General features: G+C 35.4%; 1 protein-coding gene and 1 pseudogene across 7 annotated transcripts in view; one reads left to right on the top strand and one right to left on the bottom strand.

Annotated features, from left to right (window-relative positions):
- Positions 1 to 19,539, bottom strand: part of MKLN1 (muskelin 1) — a 355,934-nt gene that overhangs the window by 46,942 nt on the left and 289,453 nt on the right. For all 7 annotated transcript variants that reach the window (XM_060020905.2, XM_060020903.2, XM_060020906.1 and 4 more), the window contains 3 exons: positions 15,828 to 16,040; positions 10,557 to 10,778; positions 7,313 to 7,442 (listed from right to left, as the gene is read on the bottom strand). In XM_060020905.2, the coding sequence (XP_059876888.1) occupies positions 7,313 to 7,442; positions 10,557 to 10,778; positions 15,828 to 16,040 (565 nt within the window). The remainder of the gene's footprint in view (positions 1 to 7,312; positions 7,443 to 10,556; positions 10,779 to 15,827; positions 16,041 to 19,539) is intronic.
- On the top strand, positions 16,558 to 18,355 carry LOC132431206 (transcription factor BTF3 pseudogene; annotated as a pseudogene).

The following is a 19,539-nucleotide window of genomic DNA, read 5'->3' as shown; positions in this document are numbered from 1 at the left end:
TAACTTGCCGTGGGTTATTTGATCAAGGACTGAGATAGGCTCTGGAGAGCTAGAACAGTGATCCTCTATCCTGGCCACTGTTCAGAAACCCGTGGGGTAGGAGTGGAGGGTGCACAGGAAAGACAGAGAACAGGAGGCTTAAAGAAGAGAGCAGAGAAGGGAAAAATGGGAAGGAAGAGAGGGAGGAAGAGAGAAGAGTAAAGGAAGGAGGGATGGAAGTGACTTATGGGAAGGAGAGAGGGAGACAGAAAAAAATAAGAAAGAAAAATGAAAAGAAAGTAATTTCAGTTTCACTCTAATATGCCAACAGAGCCACTGAGGTTCCACAATTCTAAGTAATAATGGCAACATTTTTAGGCAGGAAAATTTTCTGAGTAGTTCTAACCAGATACTCAATTCTGCCATAAAAATCCTCAGTGGTTGTACATATAGGCTTTGGACAATGCAACTTACAGGCATACTGTCAAAATTAACCACTTGGAAAATGTACATTTAGACAAAAGTGATACTTTCAAAACTTTAATCAGATCAAAACCCTAGCATTCATTTGCAGCAACATGGATGGACATTCTAAGTGAAGTAAGTCAGCCAGAGAAAGACAAATATCATACGATACTACTTACATGTGGAACCTCATGTAACAGACTCACAGACATAGAAAACAAACTTATGGTTACCAAAGGGGAAGGGGGGTCAGAGGGATAAATTAAAAATTTGGGATTATCAGATATAAACTACTATATATAAAATAGATAAACAACAAGGTCCTACTGTGTAGCACAGCGTACTTTATTCAATATCTTGTAATAAAGTATAATGGAAAAGAATCTGAAAAACAGTATATATACACACATATATGTATTGGGTTGGCCAAACGGTTTGTTCGTTTTTTCCCATATGATGGCTCTAGCAGCAGTTAGTTGTCTTTAACTTCATTTGAAACAATTTTGTTAGATTGTGACAGCTGTCATATCAGCGTGCATTTAAAAAAAGACATCAAAACTGGTGAATTTCTGTGTAGCCATTTTAATATTTAAGATGGAAGAAAAAAGCACCATTTTCGGCATATTATTTCAAGAAAGGTAAAAACACAACTGGAACGCAAAAAAAGACTTGTGCAGCATATGGAGAAGGTGCTGTGACTGATTGAACATGTCAAAAGTGGTTTGCGAAGTTTCGTGCCGCAGATTCTTACTGGACGATGCTCCACGGTCGGGTAGACCAGTTGAAGTTGACAGCAATCAAATTGAGACATTAATTGAGAACAATCAACGTTATACCACACAGGAGATAGCCGACATACTCAAAATATCCAAATCAAGCACTGAAACTCATTTGCACAAGCTTGGTTATGTTCATCGCTTTGATGTTTGGGTTCCACGTAAGTTAGGTGGAAAAAGCCTTCTTGACTGTATTTCCGCATGCGATTCTCTACTTAAATGTAATAAAAACGTTCCGTTTTTAAAACAATTTGTGATGGGAGATGAAAAGTAATAATATGGAAGGGAAGAGATGGTGGGGCAAGCGAAATGAACCACTACCAACCACACCAAAGGCCGGTCTTCAGCCAAAGAAGGTGGGATTGGAAGGGAGTCCCCTATTACGAGCTCCTTCCGGAAAACCAAATGATTAATTCCAATAAGTACTGCTCCCAATTAGACCAACTTGAAAGCAGCACTCGATGAAAAGCGCCCAGAATTAGTCAACAGAAAAGGCATAATCTTCCATCAGGATAACGTTAAGACCTCATGTTTCTTTGATGACCAGGCAAAAGCTGTTACAGCTTGGCTGGGAAGTTCTGATTCATCCGCCGTATTCATCAGACATTGCACATCTGATTTCCATCTATTTCGGTCTTTACAAAATTCTCTTAACGGAAAATATTTCAATTCCCTGGAAGACTGTAAAAGGCACCTGGAACAGTTCTTTGCTCAAAAAGATAAAAAGTTCTGGCAAGATGGAATTACGAAGTTGCCTGAAAGATGGCAGAAGGTAGTGGAACAAAAGGGTGACTACATTGTTCAATAAAGTTCTTGGTGAAAATGAAAAATGTGTCTTTTATTTTTACATAAAAACCTAAGGCACTTTTTGGCCAACCCAATATATATACATACTACAGAAAACTGAAACACTGCTGTACACCAGAAACCTACATAACATTGTAAATCAATTATACTTCAATTAAAAGAAAAGAAAAGAAAAGAAAAAACCACCTAGCATTAAACCTTTCAATAACCTTCTATGTTATTCGCGGGGGGGAAATCCAAATTTCTTGTATTTGTATTGTACAAAGCACTGAATAACTATTTCTCTAACCTCATTGTTCACATCAACTTGCCTCACCCTTGATCTGCACTAGCACCCCCTCTGTTTCTGGAACACATTAAATTCTTTCCTGCTTTGATATCTTTGTGCATGCATTTCTCTCAGTTTTTAACATGGTTCTTCCTAATTCTCTACTTCTTTTCTTAAATCTTAAAGATTACGTCCTCAGAGATGGTTTCCCAACCTACTCTACCTAAATGGGACCTTCCATGATACTCATTATTATAGCATCCAATTTTTTTCTTCACAGTACTTAGAAGGCAAGTGCAGGCAAATGAGTCCTTTGAGAGAAGGGATCTTGTCCCCTAGGTCCATAGCTATGGATCTAAACATACTTGGCATATACAAAGCGCTGAAATATATTGGGAGAAAAGAAGGGAGAAGGTCAAACTTAGATGCTAGTAGGTGACCAAAAAATACTATTAAATTAACCAACGAACTTGTCTGCATTGTGGGATAAATTACCATATCAATTAAAAATTAAAAAACACATAGCAAAATTGGTGATTCTGATTTTATAAAAGTTGATTATAGCAGTAATTAAGGAATGAATCCACTTGTCTTAGTAATAAAACCACAGTGATGAAAAAAATTATCACAATTTAAGTTTAAAAATAGCAGAATATAAAATTGTGCTAAATTTTATAGAATAAGTACATTTAAAAGACTAGAAGGAAATACATTAAAATGTTAACAGATTATGTCTGGATGGTTTGATATATTTTCTTTTTTGCATCTTTCTGTATTTTTCAAATTCTCTACAATGAGCATATTATTACTCTTAAAATCAAAACAAAATTGAACAAAAAGAGCAATTATCATACTATGCTGGCTCTAAAGCTATCCATAGCCATGAATGAAACATACTGACCAATTCTGCAAATTACTAAATAATATCTCATTTTTTAAAATCTTCAAATGACAGTCATTAAAGTCTACTTATTATTATAGTGCATTTTTTGCTAAATCTTTACCACTATCACTCTGCCACTTTTTCCTTTTAATCTTGGAAGTAGTTTAGTATGGTCAAAAACAAAGCAAAACAAACAAAAACCTTCTTTGCACTCCAACTTCTAAATCCCAGCTCTATCATTATCTAGTTATGTATTACTGAGATTCTACTTCACTGAGTTCAATTTTTCTCATCTGGTAAATGAGAATAATACCACCAATTAGAACTATTTATAAAGCTCCATGCTTAGTGACTGGCTTTTAGTGCGGTCTAAATAAAGAATAGCTACTATAATCCATCAGAATATTACCCAGTAGATAGATTATAAGCACTCTGAGAGACCATGACCATCTAGCTCCACTGTATCCCTCCCTAGTCTAGCACTGAGCCAGTATGTAGGAGTTTCCAACACATACTTGTCAAACCAATTACTATCTTCACTACCTTTTTCAGGTAGAGCTGCATTAGGATTGTAGGGGATTATTACCTCCATCTGCCTAGTTATTTTAATGGAAAATTAGACTAAATCTTAAAAACCAGAGGAAATCAAAGATTAAATCATATACCTCCACATTATCCTATGGTAGTAGAAAATAAATGAGTAAACAAATAAGACAGAATTTTAGATAGGATAAGTAATATTATTAGCCATTTCTTATAATATTTCTTTCCATATTTTTACATAACATCACTACCTACTGACCTCCTGTTATAGTAGATGAAGAACTTTATCAATACCACATTGACGCTATCCTCCCACTAAATTTTATCCCAATTTTTGGTTAAACTGATTGTAGTTTTTGCATTATTATGATTAGGAAAATACTGCTCACTGTAGAGCCAAAAAATGTACTATGATGATGCCTGATTTATAAAAATTTTTCTTTTCCTACTATGTTCGTATCCTTACTCTTTTACATCAGGTATTATTTACTGATTAACACCTTTTCATTCCAATTGCTCAAACATATCTATTTAGTCTACTTTTATCTGGAAACCTCAGTTTTGGTGAGGAAGAGAGGTCTACTTTCCTGTGTCCTCCTGCTCCAATCTGAACTGGATGCTCATAGCTTTGCTGTGCAGGTATCATCTTGGGATGGCCCTTCACTGCTTTCCTGTGTTAGATTCTCTTTTCCTCAGCTCTCAGCATGTTTTCTTTTTAACTACTTTTACTCCCTTTTGTTAGTGTATATGGTGTACTTTTTAACTACTTTTACTCCCTTTTGTTAGTGTATATGGTGTACTAACTTCCTAAAAAAGAGTGCATAAAAGATCTATCATTTTTTTAACCTGTGTGGCAGACACTCTTAATTACACGATCCAACAGCCATTTCCAAACCCCTTCCCCTATGTACTATATAAAGGCTGGAAAAGCTAATCGCTTGCTTTCCCAGACTCTCTTGAAGCCAGGTTTCACAGTTCTAGTCAACAAAATATAAGTAGGGAGCTTTCTGTGTACGTTTTGCTCTCCTTCCTTTTTTCCTATCTGGAATGAAGACATGTTTGAGGTACTTCAGCCAACTTGCCACCATGAGGCTACAGCGAGTTAAAAATAGAAAAACAAAGACTAAAAAGAACCTGAGGGCCTTCATGACATTTCTTGAGTCACTACATCAGTCCCAGATTATCTACATCTGGATTTCTTGTCCAGTGAGAGAAAAGAGTCCCTATTTTTTAAGCCATTCTTCTCTTGGTTTTCTATTACTTGCAAACAAACACATACCCCACCAATAAACCTGTTATATCTGAAAATACTATTTCTTCCTTCTTGGCTAGGAACAGAATTCCAGGTTGATGATAATTTTCCTTCAGAATTTTTAAGACCTTGTTTCCCCTTATCAGCTTCCAATGTTGCTGAAAATTCCTATCATTCTAAGATCTGTTCCTTTGAATCTAACCTTATTTTACAGTGGCAGCTTCTTAGATATTCTATGGCTGGTATGTAAAATTCCACAACGAACAATGATGTGCCTTCCGATTGAGAAGGTTTTTTTTTTTTCCCTAAATTCAATGTACTGACTTCCAAAGGGGGCCATTTATAATTTGCAGACCAATACTTTCCAGTTTAGGAAAATTTTCTGTTAATTCTTTGTTTTATAATCTAGTTTCCTCCATTTCCTTGTTCTCCATAGTTGGAGAAACTGTTATGAGTTCAACACTGGACCTCCTATATTGATTTTCTAATATCCTTATTTTCTCCAATTTCTATCTCTGTCTCTTTGTCTATTTTTAGGGAGACAGATATCTTACAACTCTCCTACTTCTTATTTTAACAAAATTTATTTCCAAAAGTCTCTGATCTTTCATTACATCCTATTATTGTTTTATGGATGCAGTATCCTTTTCTCTACCAAAAGTGATCTTGATCATTATTATTTTCATGTGCTTGTGTTCAGTGTACCACTCCAGATTTCTGTTTTCAGGTTTGTTTTGTTTTTGTCTCTCTCTTTCATAGGGAAGGTCCTAATACAGAAGATACTTAACCGACAGTTCATTAAGAGTGAAGAAATAGGGGCTTCCCTAGTGGCGCAGTGGTTGAGAGTCCTCCTGCTGATGCAGGGGACACGGGTTCATGCCCCGGTCCGGGAAGATATCACATGCTGCGGAGTGGCTGGGCCCGTAAGCCATGGCCGCTGAGCCTGTGCGTCCAGAGCCTATGCTCCGCAACGGGAGAGGCCACAACAGTGAGAGGCCTGCGTACCGCAAAAAAAAAAAAAAGAAGGAAATGCTTCCTGAGCTCATGATGTATGGCAGACACTTGACTCAGCTGATCTTAGTTAGACCTCATAACACCCTAACAGGTGGCTACCAATACTCCAAAAAAAAAAAGAGTGAAGAAATAAAATTTAATTGAAAACAGTATGTGTACAACTGTAGGCAACACAGTAGGGGGACTGGGCCACGAAAGTAGCCACTGTACTGGCGGCCAACAGGCAAGATTAGACATTTTATGGGCGGGAGGGGGGGGAGCATATCCCCAAACAACAGTATCTGGAAATCTTTTTTATGAGGCCATATTTTTCTCCAGAGAAAGTGATACTAACCTTTTGTAGGAGACACATGCCTAGCGTCATGAGAGCAGGGAAATGGTTAGAAGTTCCACTGTTCAGTACCTGGACTTAATTCTATTTTCTACCCTGTTCCCTCTGCCTCCACAGAGCCTCTATTTCCCTCAGAAAATAAAGCTCTAGCCTCTGCCCAGTAGGAAGTATGGGAGAAAGATCCTGAGGGTCAAACTACTTCACATGCATTTTTTTACGATGGTGCTATCTTGTTTTTTAAAAAAATTCCTCCTAAATATAAACAACTATTTAAAAATATATATATATATTTATAAATAATAGATAAAAGGAAAAGCAAGCTGATCTAATTTCTCACCCTTTGCTCTAATTAGGCATTTTAAACCATTGGGTCTTAAACAAATACCATTCTTCTGTGTATACCAATCACAACCAAAGTGACTACTAAGCAGGGTAACTATGTAAATTATCCAAAATAAGACACTTTTGAGAGTGAATGGGGCACTATTAATAATTATACATGAACTGGCATTATCTCAGGCAAACTAGTTACCCTATCACCAGGAGAATAACTTCCTGGATGCAGAGCTTGTAAAGCTATATGGCATTACCAATGAATTATGTGAAGTCTTCCCTCAGAACAAAGACATACTCTACTATATGTGCCTAATATACAAGTCACTTTAGTGAGGTGGAAAGAATTAGCAAATACAGGATAATACAGTTTTTAAGTTATTAATTCTTACAATCACCCATTACAAGCACACACATAATTCCTTTAGAAATTCACACATTGTCTTTCTGCTCAAAGGAAATCACAATAATAATTCATATAGTATTTTTAAACAGGTTGAATTAAATAGTTTAGCGGGTAGAGGGTTTTCTTCCTTTTAGAATCACTTCAGTTAAACAAATGGGAAAAGGATAAAGAATGGTTAGAAAGAAAAGAAAATGGGATATAGTCTTCTACCTAAAGTAATTAAGACATGAGAGAAGAATCACTAAATGCCTTTACCCATTCCAGAGTCTTTCTTGGTACCATCTGATATTATGTCTACATGATCAGAATCCACATCATAACTAAAGAAATCATTCAAATAGGTCTTTGATCGCTGGCCACCAAATACATATAAGCAACGATTTTTCTGAAAAATAAGAAAAAAAGGGCAAAGAAGAAAAAAAAGTCATTTCCACGAAGAATTCAGAATGATCCTTTTAAAATTTATAACTCTAAAAAAGTAATTTCATGAGAGATTCCATGCAATGGAGTACTATACTGGTACAAAGCAGAATGAGGAAGCTCTCTATATACTGCTAACAGGTAATCTCTAAGATATCCTATTAAAGTAAAAAAAGAGCAAGGTGCAGAATAATGGCTATAGGGTGCTGCCTTTGTGTAAGAAAGGAGAAATAGTAATGTGTGTTGTGTTTGTTTCTTTCTTCAAAAAGAAACAAAGGAAACTAATAAAGGACAGCTATAGGGGAAGTGACAGAACAGGAAGACAGGGATAAAAACCATATATCTCCAAAAGGATACTGACTTACGGTTTTGCCTTTAGAACTATGTATATGTTTTTACTTAATTAGAAAACAAAATTAACTTAAAAGAAAAAATAATCTTTGAAAAAAAGTGAAGCAAATAAGCCTATATACAAAGCCTGTATACAAAGATATGATCACACAGAGACACGTGATCACACAGAGAAGTAGTATTTCTAGTGATTTTAATTCTTGTTTTTGACTCCCATCCCTAGTAGGCAATATCTTAAACAGAAAAATAATCAGAAAGCAATCTTAAACAGCACTCAGTGATTTTGTTGTTAGTTTTGCTATTCTGTAAACTATTATAGAAAGACAGAGCAAGTAACATATCGTCATTAGGAAGTAGGATTTTAACCTTAAAAGATACACAAAAACAAAATCAAAGATATTAAATTTTAAAACTCTATGATCTTAAATTTGACTTGGACATATCAGTATGAACCCATGATTTTTCTCTTACTAAAAAAGACATACATACATATATGCGCGTGTCCATATATGCAAAGGTATACTGGGAGGTGGGCACTCCCACTGGCTGAAGATAGAGAAAAATTAAGGGATCAAAAAGAATAATGGGGCTTCCCTGGTGGCGCAGTGGTTGAGAGTCTGCCTGCCGAAGCAGGGGACACGGGTTCGTACCCCGGTCTGGGAAGATCCCACATGCCGCGGAGTGGCTGGGCCCGTGAGCCATGGCCACTGAGCCTGCGCGTCCAGAGCCTGTTCTCCACAGGGAGAGGCCACAACAGCGAGAGGCCCGCATACCGCAAAAAAAAAAAAAGAATAATGACAGCATTGGATTAAACACATAAAATAAATAAAATTCCCAAGTTCATAATAATAATTAAAAAAAACCAAAAACATTGGTAAACTCTAGAGCCTCAGCTCATTAACATGAAAAGGTGACAGAGGAAAAGAATCAAACATTTATATTACCTATCCTGTGCGGTTTACATATTAGGGTAGCCAGTTAGTTAACGAGGATAAGCTTTTATAGTACAATCACAGTTAATAAATGAAGAAACTATGTGATTAGAAAAATGACCATTTTTCAAACCCTACTAAAATCTATGACTATAGATTAGTCTATGACTATAGTCACTATAGTCTGTGACTATCAGTGGCTGCTAAACCCATCAGATAACAAGTTGACAGGAAACTTTGTAATTGATCGATCAGGCTGTTAACACCTAAACCCAACCAGAACAATTTTAACATCACCAAAAGTATGACAACTACACATTAAATGTCTCTTTATATCTTGCAATTAGACCAGCTGTGAAGTATTCTTGCAACTCCCCTTTTGGCCTGCCCTAAAAAGCAGAGTGAATCTAAACTAAATTCAAGCCTCTGGATCTACACACCAGCTCACAGGAAATATCGAAGATAGAGGATCATGTTAAATGACACCATGAGTATAAAATCGGTCAAACTGAGAAAATGGGAAATTCTAGATTTACTTGCTTTAACAAATAAGTGGTATACAGAGGGAAAAAAATAGGACAGGGGAGTACTGTTATGGATTACAAGAAATTTAAGAGCTTTAACAACCAAATGCAATATACATAGACCTTTTCTGGATCCTGACTTGGATAAAACAACTATGAAAAGGTATTTTTCAGTATTTTAGGGAAAAAATGAATGCAATATTAAATGATATAAAGAAATCATTTTTGTCAATACTTTGGTTGGGTTTTATAATGATACTATAATTATGTTTTTAAAACGTCCTTACCTGTTAGCGATACAATACGGTATTTATAGGTGTAATGATACAACGTCTGGAATTTGCTTCAAAATACCCCAACACAATAAAATTTAAGAATAAACTTAAAAATCAAAGAAACATTAAAAAAAGAGATAAGTGGGTTAGATATATGAAAAATGAACAGTCGAATAATGCTAACTGTTGAAACTGATAAATAAGTACATGGGAATTTATTATATTCTTCTCTCTACTTTGGTATATGTTAAAAATATTCCACAGTGTATTTTTAAAGTTATGTTCACAGCAGGAAGCCCAAGTTTTCACTATAGCACATAAAAAGGTTAAAGAGGGCTTCCCTGGTGGCGCAGTGGTTGAGAGTCCACCTGCTGATGCAGGGGACACGGGTTCGTGCCCCGGTCTGGGAGGATCCCACATGCCACTGAGTGGCTGGGCCCATGAGACATGGCTGCTGAGCCTGCGTGTCTGGAGCCTGTGCTCCGCAGTGGCAGAGGCCACAACGGTGAGAGGCCCGCGTACCGCAAAAAAAAAGAAAAAAAAAAAAGGTTAAAGAAATGTCTGTATGCTGGGTTTTGCTGATAAATTTTAATTCTATTAAGTCAATTCTTAACCCTTTGCACTTAATGGAGAGTAGCAGAGGGGAAAATAAGAACAGATAAGAAAATTGATCTTCTAGACACTAAGAGAAAACAGTAAGTAGAAAGGTATATAAGAAAGAGAAATAGCTACTACATATAAGCAGTGAAGTTAGTCATTAAAGTGCCTAGATTAGTACTCAGCTGATAACTACTTAGGAATTATTAGGTTGACAGAAGAATCTTATAATTAGCAAACAGTTCCGTGTTAAAGGTAGCTTTGTTTTTGTCTATCATTGCCCACACATTTATTTCTAATGAAAAATTTACTCTTACTGAAGAATTAGATTTCACCACTTCTTTTCCTATTGAGAGATACATGACACAATAACATAAGACAATGTACAGAATATTCTTACTGAGTGGAATAGCATGCAGTGTCCTATACGAGACTGGATGTCCTCAGGCCCAGCATTACAGGAGTCCTCTCGAAGAAGTTTCCAGGTTTGACACTGACAGTTGAAAGCAAACAATCCACTGAATTGTGGTTCACTGGCTCTGCTGTCGTCTACACTGCCATTACACGTCAAAATTCTACCACCAAAGGTGTAGATCATATGTTTTTCTGAGTCCATACACATCTATAGAACAAGGCAAAGATTGAATAGTTTTAGATTGTTCCTATCATATGTGCTAAAATGAAACCAATGTGTGCGGTTTTAGAATCTCAAAGAAAGTGAACATTGTCTTAATAACACCAAATACCATCCCTGATTATCATATGCACTTATTAAAATACTGCTCAACACCTGGCAGAGATTCAGGATGGATTTCTAAATACCTTTTCAGGTTTCCATTTTTTTTCCAGTGAGAATAAAATATGCTGGGTTAAGGAGCTTTATGCTTTCTTGAAGCTGCATAATTTTTACCAAATCAACCAATAATACATTAGGTACTGACTTATAACTAAGAGTAAACACTGATCATACTCTGTGGGCAAACAGTGATCACATCCTCCTTATAAAAACTCCCTTCTCTCCATTCTAGGCAAGCATTCCTCTTGCTACCATTTAATAAGAGAGAAAATATGTGAATAAGAGTGATGCAGCTTAATTCATCTCTCTGCATTTATTTTACAAAATTCTTCAAATTATGTTGTTACCAGATAGCAAAACAAACACAAGAAAAGACATTTGCAGCAATCAGTCTCCAGGTGAAACAAATTCTATTTCGAAGAATACGTAAGTTCAAGTTGGTAATTAGATGCTGAATACAAGTGGCATTTATGTTTAAAGAATAAAGTGTATGTAAAACACCTATTTTTTTATTGTTGTTGCTAAAGCACAAATACTAGCCATTATATGTTCAATTCTCTCCTCCCATCAATTTACTCCTGCTACTTATCTATTTTTTGTATTGTTTTGGCCTCCATTCTCTTTCTAGAACTCCTATAAGGTGGATGTTGGAACTTCAGACCCTTTTCTCTGTTTAACTTTTCTCTCATAATCTTACCTCACTAATTTAGTAACCATTTAGAGGTATGTCCACACTGCTTTTTAATCTATTTACTGAGATTTTAATTTCACTATCGAATCTTTAATTTATAATTTTTCTATATATTTCCTTTTCATGAATGCAATAGCCTCCTGAATTGCTCTAAGAAATCACTTAAATTTATCTTAAAGACTTCTTCAATTTACACTACAAACCGTTCTTCTTTGTTGATTCTTAATCTGTTGAGTTCAGTACCTCATATCTCATAGTATTAATTATCTTCAAATATTTGGATTTGGGGGTTATTGTTTTAGTCTTCTTTGTATCTGAGAATCCCTATTCATCTGCCTGTTGCATATACAGTAGTCTATCTCAAGGGACTGGGTAAGGCAAGATGAGACATGATGCTGTGAAAGGTTCTGCAGCAGCTCTCCAGTGCCTCTTAGGAGTATTGCTCTATCTGTCCGGCTCCAATGACCACACTGAACACTTGACCTATTAATAATTATCACAGTTCAATGCTACTCAGTCAAACTGGAAAATGTCCTGCTGTTTCATCTCCAACTGATCATCTAATGTTTGCCCCAACTACATGCTTTGAGACTCAAGTTGCTGCTATCTTATAGGTTGTGGTTTCTTCTGGTTGGATCTGATCCTACCTGCTTTCTATTTGAGAAATTCCCTCAAATATTTTAAATTCCCTAAGGGCATTCTTTCTTCTTTTTCTACACTATTACTAATATATTCTCATCATTTCACAGGATGTTGGGCAGGAGGAGGGTAAAAATATATGTTCAGCCTGCCAATGATCCACAATGACCCAGGGAGAATGCCAATGAGCTGAGATCTCCAATACTGTGATTAAAGTTTCTCCTGTCATTTCTTGATTAGCTCACATTCCATTTTCTAGCAATTTCCTCAAAATGTGCTTATATTTGAAGGACAGTTTGGCTAGATATAAAACCCTTGGCTCACACTGTCTTTTCTTTGAATACCTTCTAGATATTGCTCTATTGTCTCTTGGCACTGAATACAGCTGTAGAGAAATCTGATATCAGTCTCATTTTACTTCTGGATCATTTCATCTAGTTGCCCACCAAATGGCCTCTTTATCTTTGAAATTCAGTGTTAGTAATATATATATCTTACAGTTGAATGCCTAGGTCAATTTTCCCTGAATTTATCAATATCAGGTCCTCTTATACTACGTGGAATAGGCTTCCTTCTTGAGGAAAGTCTTCTTGAATTTTATGTATAAATATTTCTTCTGTTCCATTGTTTTGGTTTTCTTCTTTAATGTCTCCAATTATGTGTACGTTGGCTCTCTTTTGCCTGCCTTCTCTATCTGTAATTTTCTGGCTAGCCCTTACATCTATATTTGTTTTCTTTACCTGCCTTTCTTATTTCTTATGACCCTAACCTATTCTTCTTTATGTTCCTTGTAAACTAGTCTTCATTTTTTGAAGTGTTACTATATTTTTCTTCAATTTCTTTCTTGAGATTTACCAGGTCCAGTTATTTACCAGGTCCTATTATTTGGCCATCTCATCTGCATTCTTGAATGTATGCCTTGTAGTTTTCTTCAGAGTTTCAAGCTTCATTAAGTCAATTAATTCATGTTAGAATATTGGAATATAATTTTCATCTGCTGTTGCATGAAAGAAAGTTTTTGCTATTCTTTTTCCTTTTATTGTTTTTCTTTAGAGTACTTCTCTAAAGATTTGGTGTTTACTGCTTTTTAGTTTTTCATATTTAAAATGAGCTGAATTCCCCTGGACCAGATAATACAAGGTCCCTATGGAAGTGTGACATTCTTGCTCAAGGACTTCCTCCTCTATTGCTACTGAACTGAATGGTTTCTTCAAAATATGGCACTTCTGTGAAGCCATCTTCTCTAACCTTGAACCTCATCTGGTTTAGGGGGCTTCTATCTTGAGCCTTGAGCTCCCCCAGTTCCTTCAATGGACATGCATAAAGAGCCACTGTCCCCACTTGTCATAGTGTTTCCTTTGCTTTTGGAAGATGGTGCTTTCTGATATCTACCACTTATGGGCCCTGCTAGGCACTTTCCACATGGTATTTAACTGACTCCCCCAGTGGCTGCACTGGGTTCAATTTCTGCTCTGCTCATGACACTTCCATTACGATGTACTTCTGCTAAGCTTCCTCTACATTCCCAGTTCTCCCCATTACATTGCTGTGAGTTTCAATACAGGTTCTGGGTATTCCAGTTGTTTTTGGCTAAACTTACAAGGAATTGGGAGTTGTGGGTTTTCTTTGGCTTCTGGTTTTGCTGAATATGTGACTTTTGTTTTTTTAAAATCTTTTTGTTTGGTTCTCATTGTTCCTGAAAGATCACACAAAGCAACAACATGGAAAGCTTCAGAACTAAGCTGCCACTGTGTCCTTAGGAAATACAAATGTCTTTGAATTTTAATTGTTTTAATATGTTAAAATTCAAAATGGCAAAGTAACTTTTAACCATATCTTCAGGCCTCTAACTTTCTCACGTTCCTCTCAAATTTGAATGTTAAGTGTCAAATCTTAAAGTGTCACAAACAACTCCAAGTAATTTTTGGAGTAGGTTCCAACTTATAACTTTATTTTCATGAAACAGAACAGAAAATGGAGGCTTATACATTGTGTTAATTGTTCAAGGTCACAGAAGCAGCTGGTGGCTGAATTAGCACTGAAATCCTGGCTTCTTCACCCCTAGTGTTCTGTTAATAACACCTACCTAATGAGTTGAAAACCAAGCATTATTGAACCTAGGCTTCAGGGAACATTCTGTTTTACCAAAGTCAAGAGAAACAAAGGCCCCCACACAAGGACAGCATATGTGCTATACTCAGACTACCCCTAAGTTATTCTTTTTTTCAACCTGTAAAAACATAAGCCTCTTTTGGAAAAGAAATTTGTAACCAGTTGGAGGCAAGAAAATAAACTGTTTCCCTAACAACGTTATCTGCTGATGTTCTGTTTTTAAAAGATCAGAAGAAGTCTAACTTTTTTGGGAGTTCTTATTTTCCACATGAACAACACTGAGGATGTCAGCAGAGAAGTGCAAAGCTTTACAGAGCTCGGTTACATACAGCCAGCACAAGTTCCAAATTCAATCTAGGGAGTACTCTGAAGACTAATGTTTTTGATTTTCCACCCACCACATACTCAATAGACATATAAGCCACTCCTCTTTTCCTTACCATTCTCCTATTAAAACTACTTGTTAGTATAAATATGGCAGGAGGAAAGTTTTAAAGCAAAGAATTAACAAAAACTGGTAAAGAAACAATAAATAAAGACTTGGGTTTTAATGCCTAGATATTAGGCATAAGCTAGATTCTGTCATAAATTCTAGCACCACTCCCCGTTTCTCAAGTAATACATAATGCTTTGTTCATCAATAGTGTTACAGATTTTTTAAAAGTCTTTTTCTTCCCCATACTCCAAAAACCTTTGGATATGGGTTAAGCAAAGCAAAACTGCCTACAGAATTCAAAGTGGCTACTCTTTTGTTTGAGGTAGTACTGACCTGTACTGAACTGATATAAGTTTTCAAAGACAGATAACAATGATAATGGGGATGATGATATGACAGCTACATACATATTAATATTTAAATGGTTTAAGAGATTGCTGTATGTAGTCTTCTTGTCTACAACATCATTCTATGACTTCTATTGGTGCTGAATTTAAACTTCATCTAGTACACGCCAAATTCTTACCTGTTTTATACTGAGTTTGTGATTATATACAAAAGTATATTTCACTCGCACTGGAAGAAAAACTCTACATTTCCAATTCTTGAACTCATTATAAAATAATTTAAAATTTTCCAGGAATGTAGAATAAAAAGTTTTAAAAGGGCAAGTTGTTATTGGTATGATTTATGAATATCATAAAACTAAATCTGTTTTTCCTAATATGTATTGTTCCATCTACTCTCTATAAATTTTTTATAAATTAACAACTGTGTTTTGAGATCTTAGTATTTTATTCTGCACCAAACAAGAGAAAATAACTTTTAAAGAATAACTTTATATCTACTGAAACAGTAATTCTTTTTATTATCTGTCATAGGTATTTGTAGTAGAAACCACCAATAGAAAACTCAGCATAACATGTGAAATAAACTCTAAGAGCAACAGTCACTGAGCACTAATTAATTCCACCATACAGTTATCTGTGCACCAAACCTGATGATCAAACACCAGTTTCGGTCCTCCATCAGCAGCAGTATCCTCACTGAGTAACATCCATGTGTTTGTGTCAATGTCATAACGATAGAAATCACTTTTCAGAGATTTGCTGTTCCTCACAGAGGAATCCAAATAACGCCCCAGTGTGTAGATTTGCCTTCGTTGAATGTCAATGCACATTTTATGACATGATCTAGCACTAGGACCATTCTGTGGAGAGCAAAAAAAAGAATGAAAAGAAAAAAATTCAAAGAATAAATAACAGAAGACAAAATTAAATGCCGTATTTTGTTTACTTTCACGAAAAGGTTTGCTCAGAATCTTGTATCAAGTCCAACTAATATATATGTCCAATACTAGGCTTAAATCTCTAGGGGAAAATAAAAGAAGCAGTAGGAGACACAAATCTTACTTAGAAAAGCTTAAACTCTACCAGGAAAGATGAGATGAACTATTCTCTATTCTATGGCACTCTGTTTATAACACTTATATGGCTTTTACTATATACTCCATTACATTTTAGTCATTTGTGTATAGACCTTAATTCTTTTGTACATGTCAATCTACTTAAAGACACATTTGGTTTTTCAAAATATTTTTGTACGCTTCATCAGAATCTAGCATAAAACAGGCACTCCTAGAATATTTAGATTTCATAATTGGTAGGAACCTTAATAAAAGTGTAGTTTAATGATCTCCTTTTAAAGATGAGGAGATAAGCTCAAAGAGGAATGATATCACCCTGAAAGCTAGTAAGCTAGTGACAGAAGCAGAATGAGATTCCAAGTCTTGACTTCTTCATCCAGCCTTTACATTATATAAAATTGACTCTCCTGACAATAAATGACTCAGCTGCATTAAACAACTAGGGAACAAAATGAAGAACAATATATTATCAATAAAAATTAATTAGTTGAGATCACTTGTATCACAGGACACAATAAAAGGTAAAAAAAGAAAACAAACAACAAAAAACTGTAGTATAAGGCCCAAAAAAGGAGTTCATGAAAAAATAAAAAAAAGGAACTTCAATTGGGTAGGACTGGATTATCTGAAAGAGGGAAAAGAAAAGAGAACTAATATTTGTTAAATATCTACTAAATTCTGTCTATATTATTACTATGTATGTGTGTATATATTTCATTTATCCTTGTAACAACTCCATAAAGAAATAATACCACCATTTCACAAAGTCTAAGTAATCTGTCTATAGTCACAAAACTAAGATAGAGAATCTAAGCCCCAGTGTAACCAAGCCAAACACTGTGTTCTTTCCACTCTTCCAGATTGTTTTCTCCCGAAGATAAGAGAAACAAAAGCAAAAATACACTAAATACAACGTGTGGGGTTATGACTGAGATAAAGAATTCCTGCCACAGAAATAACAGAGTTGAAGTATAAGGTAGAAATAGAAAGCCTGTGAATGACTGACAGAGGAGAACTGAATGTAATCTTGCAAGCATTAAAAAATTATTATAGGTTTCTAGAGAAGGATATAAAATAAAAAAGCAGTATTATAGGAAGAGTAATCCAGCATTATTTAGATTAAATGAAGGAATAAAAATATTAGACAGGAAGAACAGTTTGACATTAGTGTTATTAATCCAGATATTAAGTTGATTTAAATCTGCAATTTAGTGTTCACACTAATTACTATTTTAAAAATTATTTTTAGAGATTTTTGTGAAGGGAAATCTTCAGCAGATAAGGTAGAAATGTTACTTAAGAAAGAATTTCCGCTCCAGCGGCCATCTTGCGTCCCTGTGTGTGCGCTCCTAACCTCAGCTGGTCTGCCCGAGAACCCCTAAGTGCCAACCCTAGTCCCCTACACGGCCCCATTTCCATTGCAACAAGATGAAAGAAACTATCATGAACCAGGAGAAACCTCGCCAAACTGCAGGCACAAATGCACAGTGGTGGGAAAGGAACTGCTTGCAGAAAGAAGGTGGTTCACAGAACAGCCACAGCAAACGACAAAAAACTTCAGTTCTCCTTAAAGAAGTTACGGGTAAACAATATCTCTGGTATTGAAGAAGTGAATATGTTCACAAACCAAGGGACAGTGATCCACTTTAACAACCCTAAAGTTCAGGCATCTCTGGCAGCAAACATTTTCACCATTACAGGCCATGCTGAGACAAAGCAGCTGACAGAAATGCTACCCAGCACCTTAAACCACCTTGGTGCAGACAGGCCGACCAGTTTAAGGAGACTGGCTGAAGCTCTGCCCAAATAACCTGCGGATGGAAAAGCACCACTTGCCACTGGAGAGGATGACGATGATGAAGTTCCAGATCTTGTGGAGAATTTTGATGAGGCTTCCAAGAATGAAGCAAACTGAACTGAGTTAACTTCTGAAGAAGAAAAATCTTGAAGAAGTTACTGGGAGCTGCTATTTTATATGACTGCTTTTTAAAATTTTGTTTATGGATCTGATAAAATCTAGATCTCTAATATTTTTAAGCCCAAGCCTCTGGACACTGTGGCTCTTTCCGGTTTTTGCTTATATACAATTCATTCTTTGCAGCTAATTAAGCTGAAGAAGCCTGGGAATAAAGTTTAAAAAAGGTTAATAAAGTTCTTTACTTAGTAAAAAAAAAAAAAAAAAAGAAAGAAAGAAAGAAAGAATTTCCTCTGTAATTAAATAATCTGAAAAACAAGTATCAGGTAAGATATAATGTATCGATGCCATATTTCCTAGAGTGTAAAATCTGAAGTTTTAATAGGAGAATAACAGAATTCCTTGCTTCAGCTTAATTAGCACAAGTGCTATTAAAATGATGAGCAAATTACTCATCAAATTACAAATTAACTAAGGAGAAAAAAGGGAATAAAGAGAAGACTAGAAACCAAGAGACTACAGAACAGACAAAAAAAATAGAGAAAATTAATAAAGTTTTTTTTGAAACATTCATAGAATTATAAACCACTAGCAAGACTAATTTTTTTTAAAGGGAGAAAATACAAATTGCCAGTATCAGAAATGAAAGCAATACTATCAATAGAAATTAAAAACAAAATAAGGAACTATCATTGAAAAACATAGTAAAATTTGACCATGTAGATAAAATGCACATATTCCTTGGAAAAAATATAACTTATTAAAATTGACACAAGATGAAAGAGAAAATCTGAAAACTTGGATTCATAATTTTAAATCTTTCCACAAAGAGAAGGCCAGCCACAGATGCCTACACTCATAAAATTTATCAAATACTTAAGGAAAAAAATAGTATCAATTTTACACAAAATTTTTCAGAAAACAGAGGAAGAAAAAGACCTCCTTTTTTTAAACTTGTATTCTATTCATTCCTAACTTACATATTTTACGAGGACAACATAACACTGAAACCAAATAACAATATTACAAAGGAGGAAGAGCAGAAGTGACATACGGGTAGCTAGTATACCTCATGAATACAGAAATAAAACTAATCTTTAACAAGATATCAAATAGAATACAGCAATATATAAGAATAATATTTCATAACTACAAGGGTTTTATTTCACAAATGCAAAGTCAATTTTACATTTGAAAAATCAATCAAGGTAATTTTCCACATTGAAAGAGTAAAGGGGGAATTCCCTGGTGGTCCAGTAGTTAGGACTCTGTGCTTTCACTGCCGGGGCCTGGGTTCAATCCCTGGTCAGGGAACTAAGATCCTGCAAGCCGTGTGGCATGGCCAAAAAAAAAAGTAAAAGAATAAAG

Source organism: Delphinus delphis, chromosome 9 (genome assembly GCF_949987515.2).
Source record: "Delphinus delphis chromosome 9, mDelDel1.2, whole genome shotgun sequence".
Taxonomy (NCBI): domain Eukaryota; kingdom Metazoa; phylum Chordata; class Mammalia; order Artiodactyla; family Delphinidae; genus Delphinus; species Delphinus delphis.
This window is presented reverse-complemented; position numbering and strand designations above follow the sequence as displayed.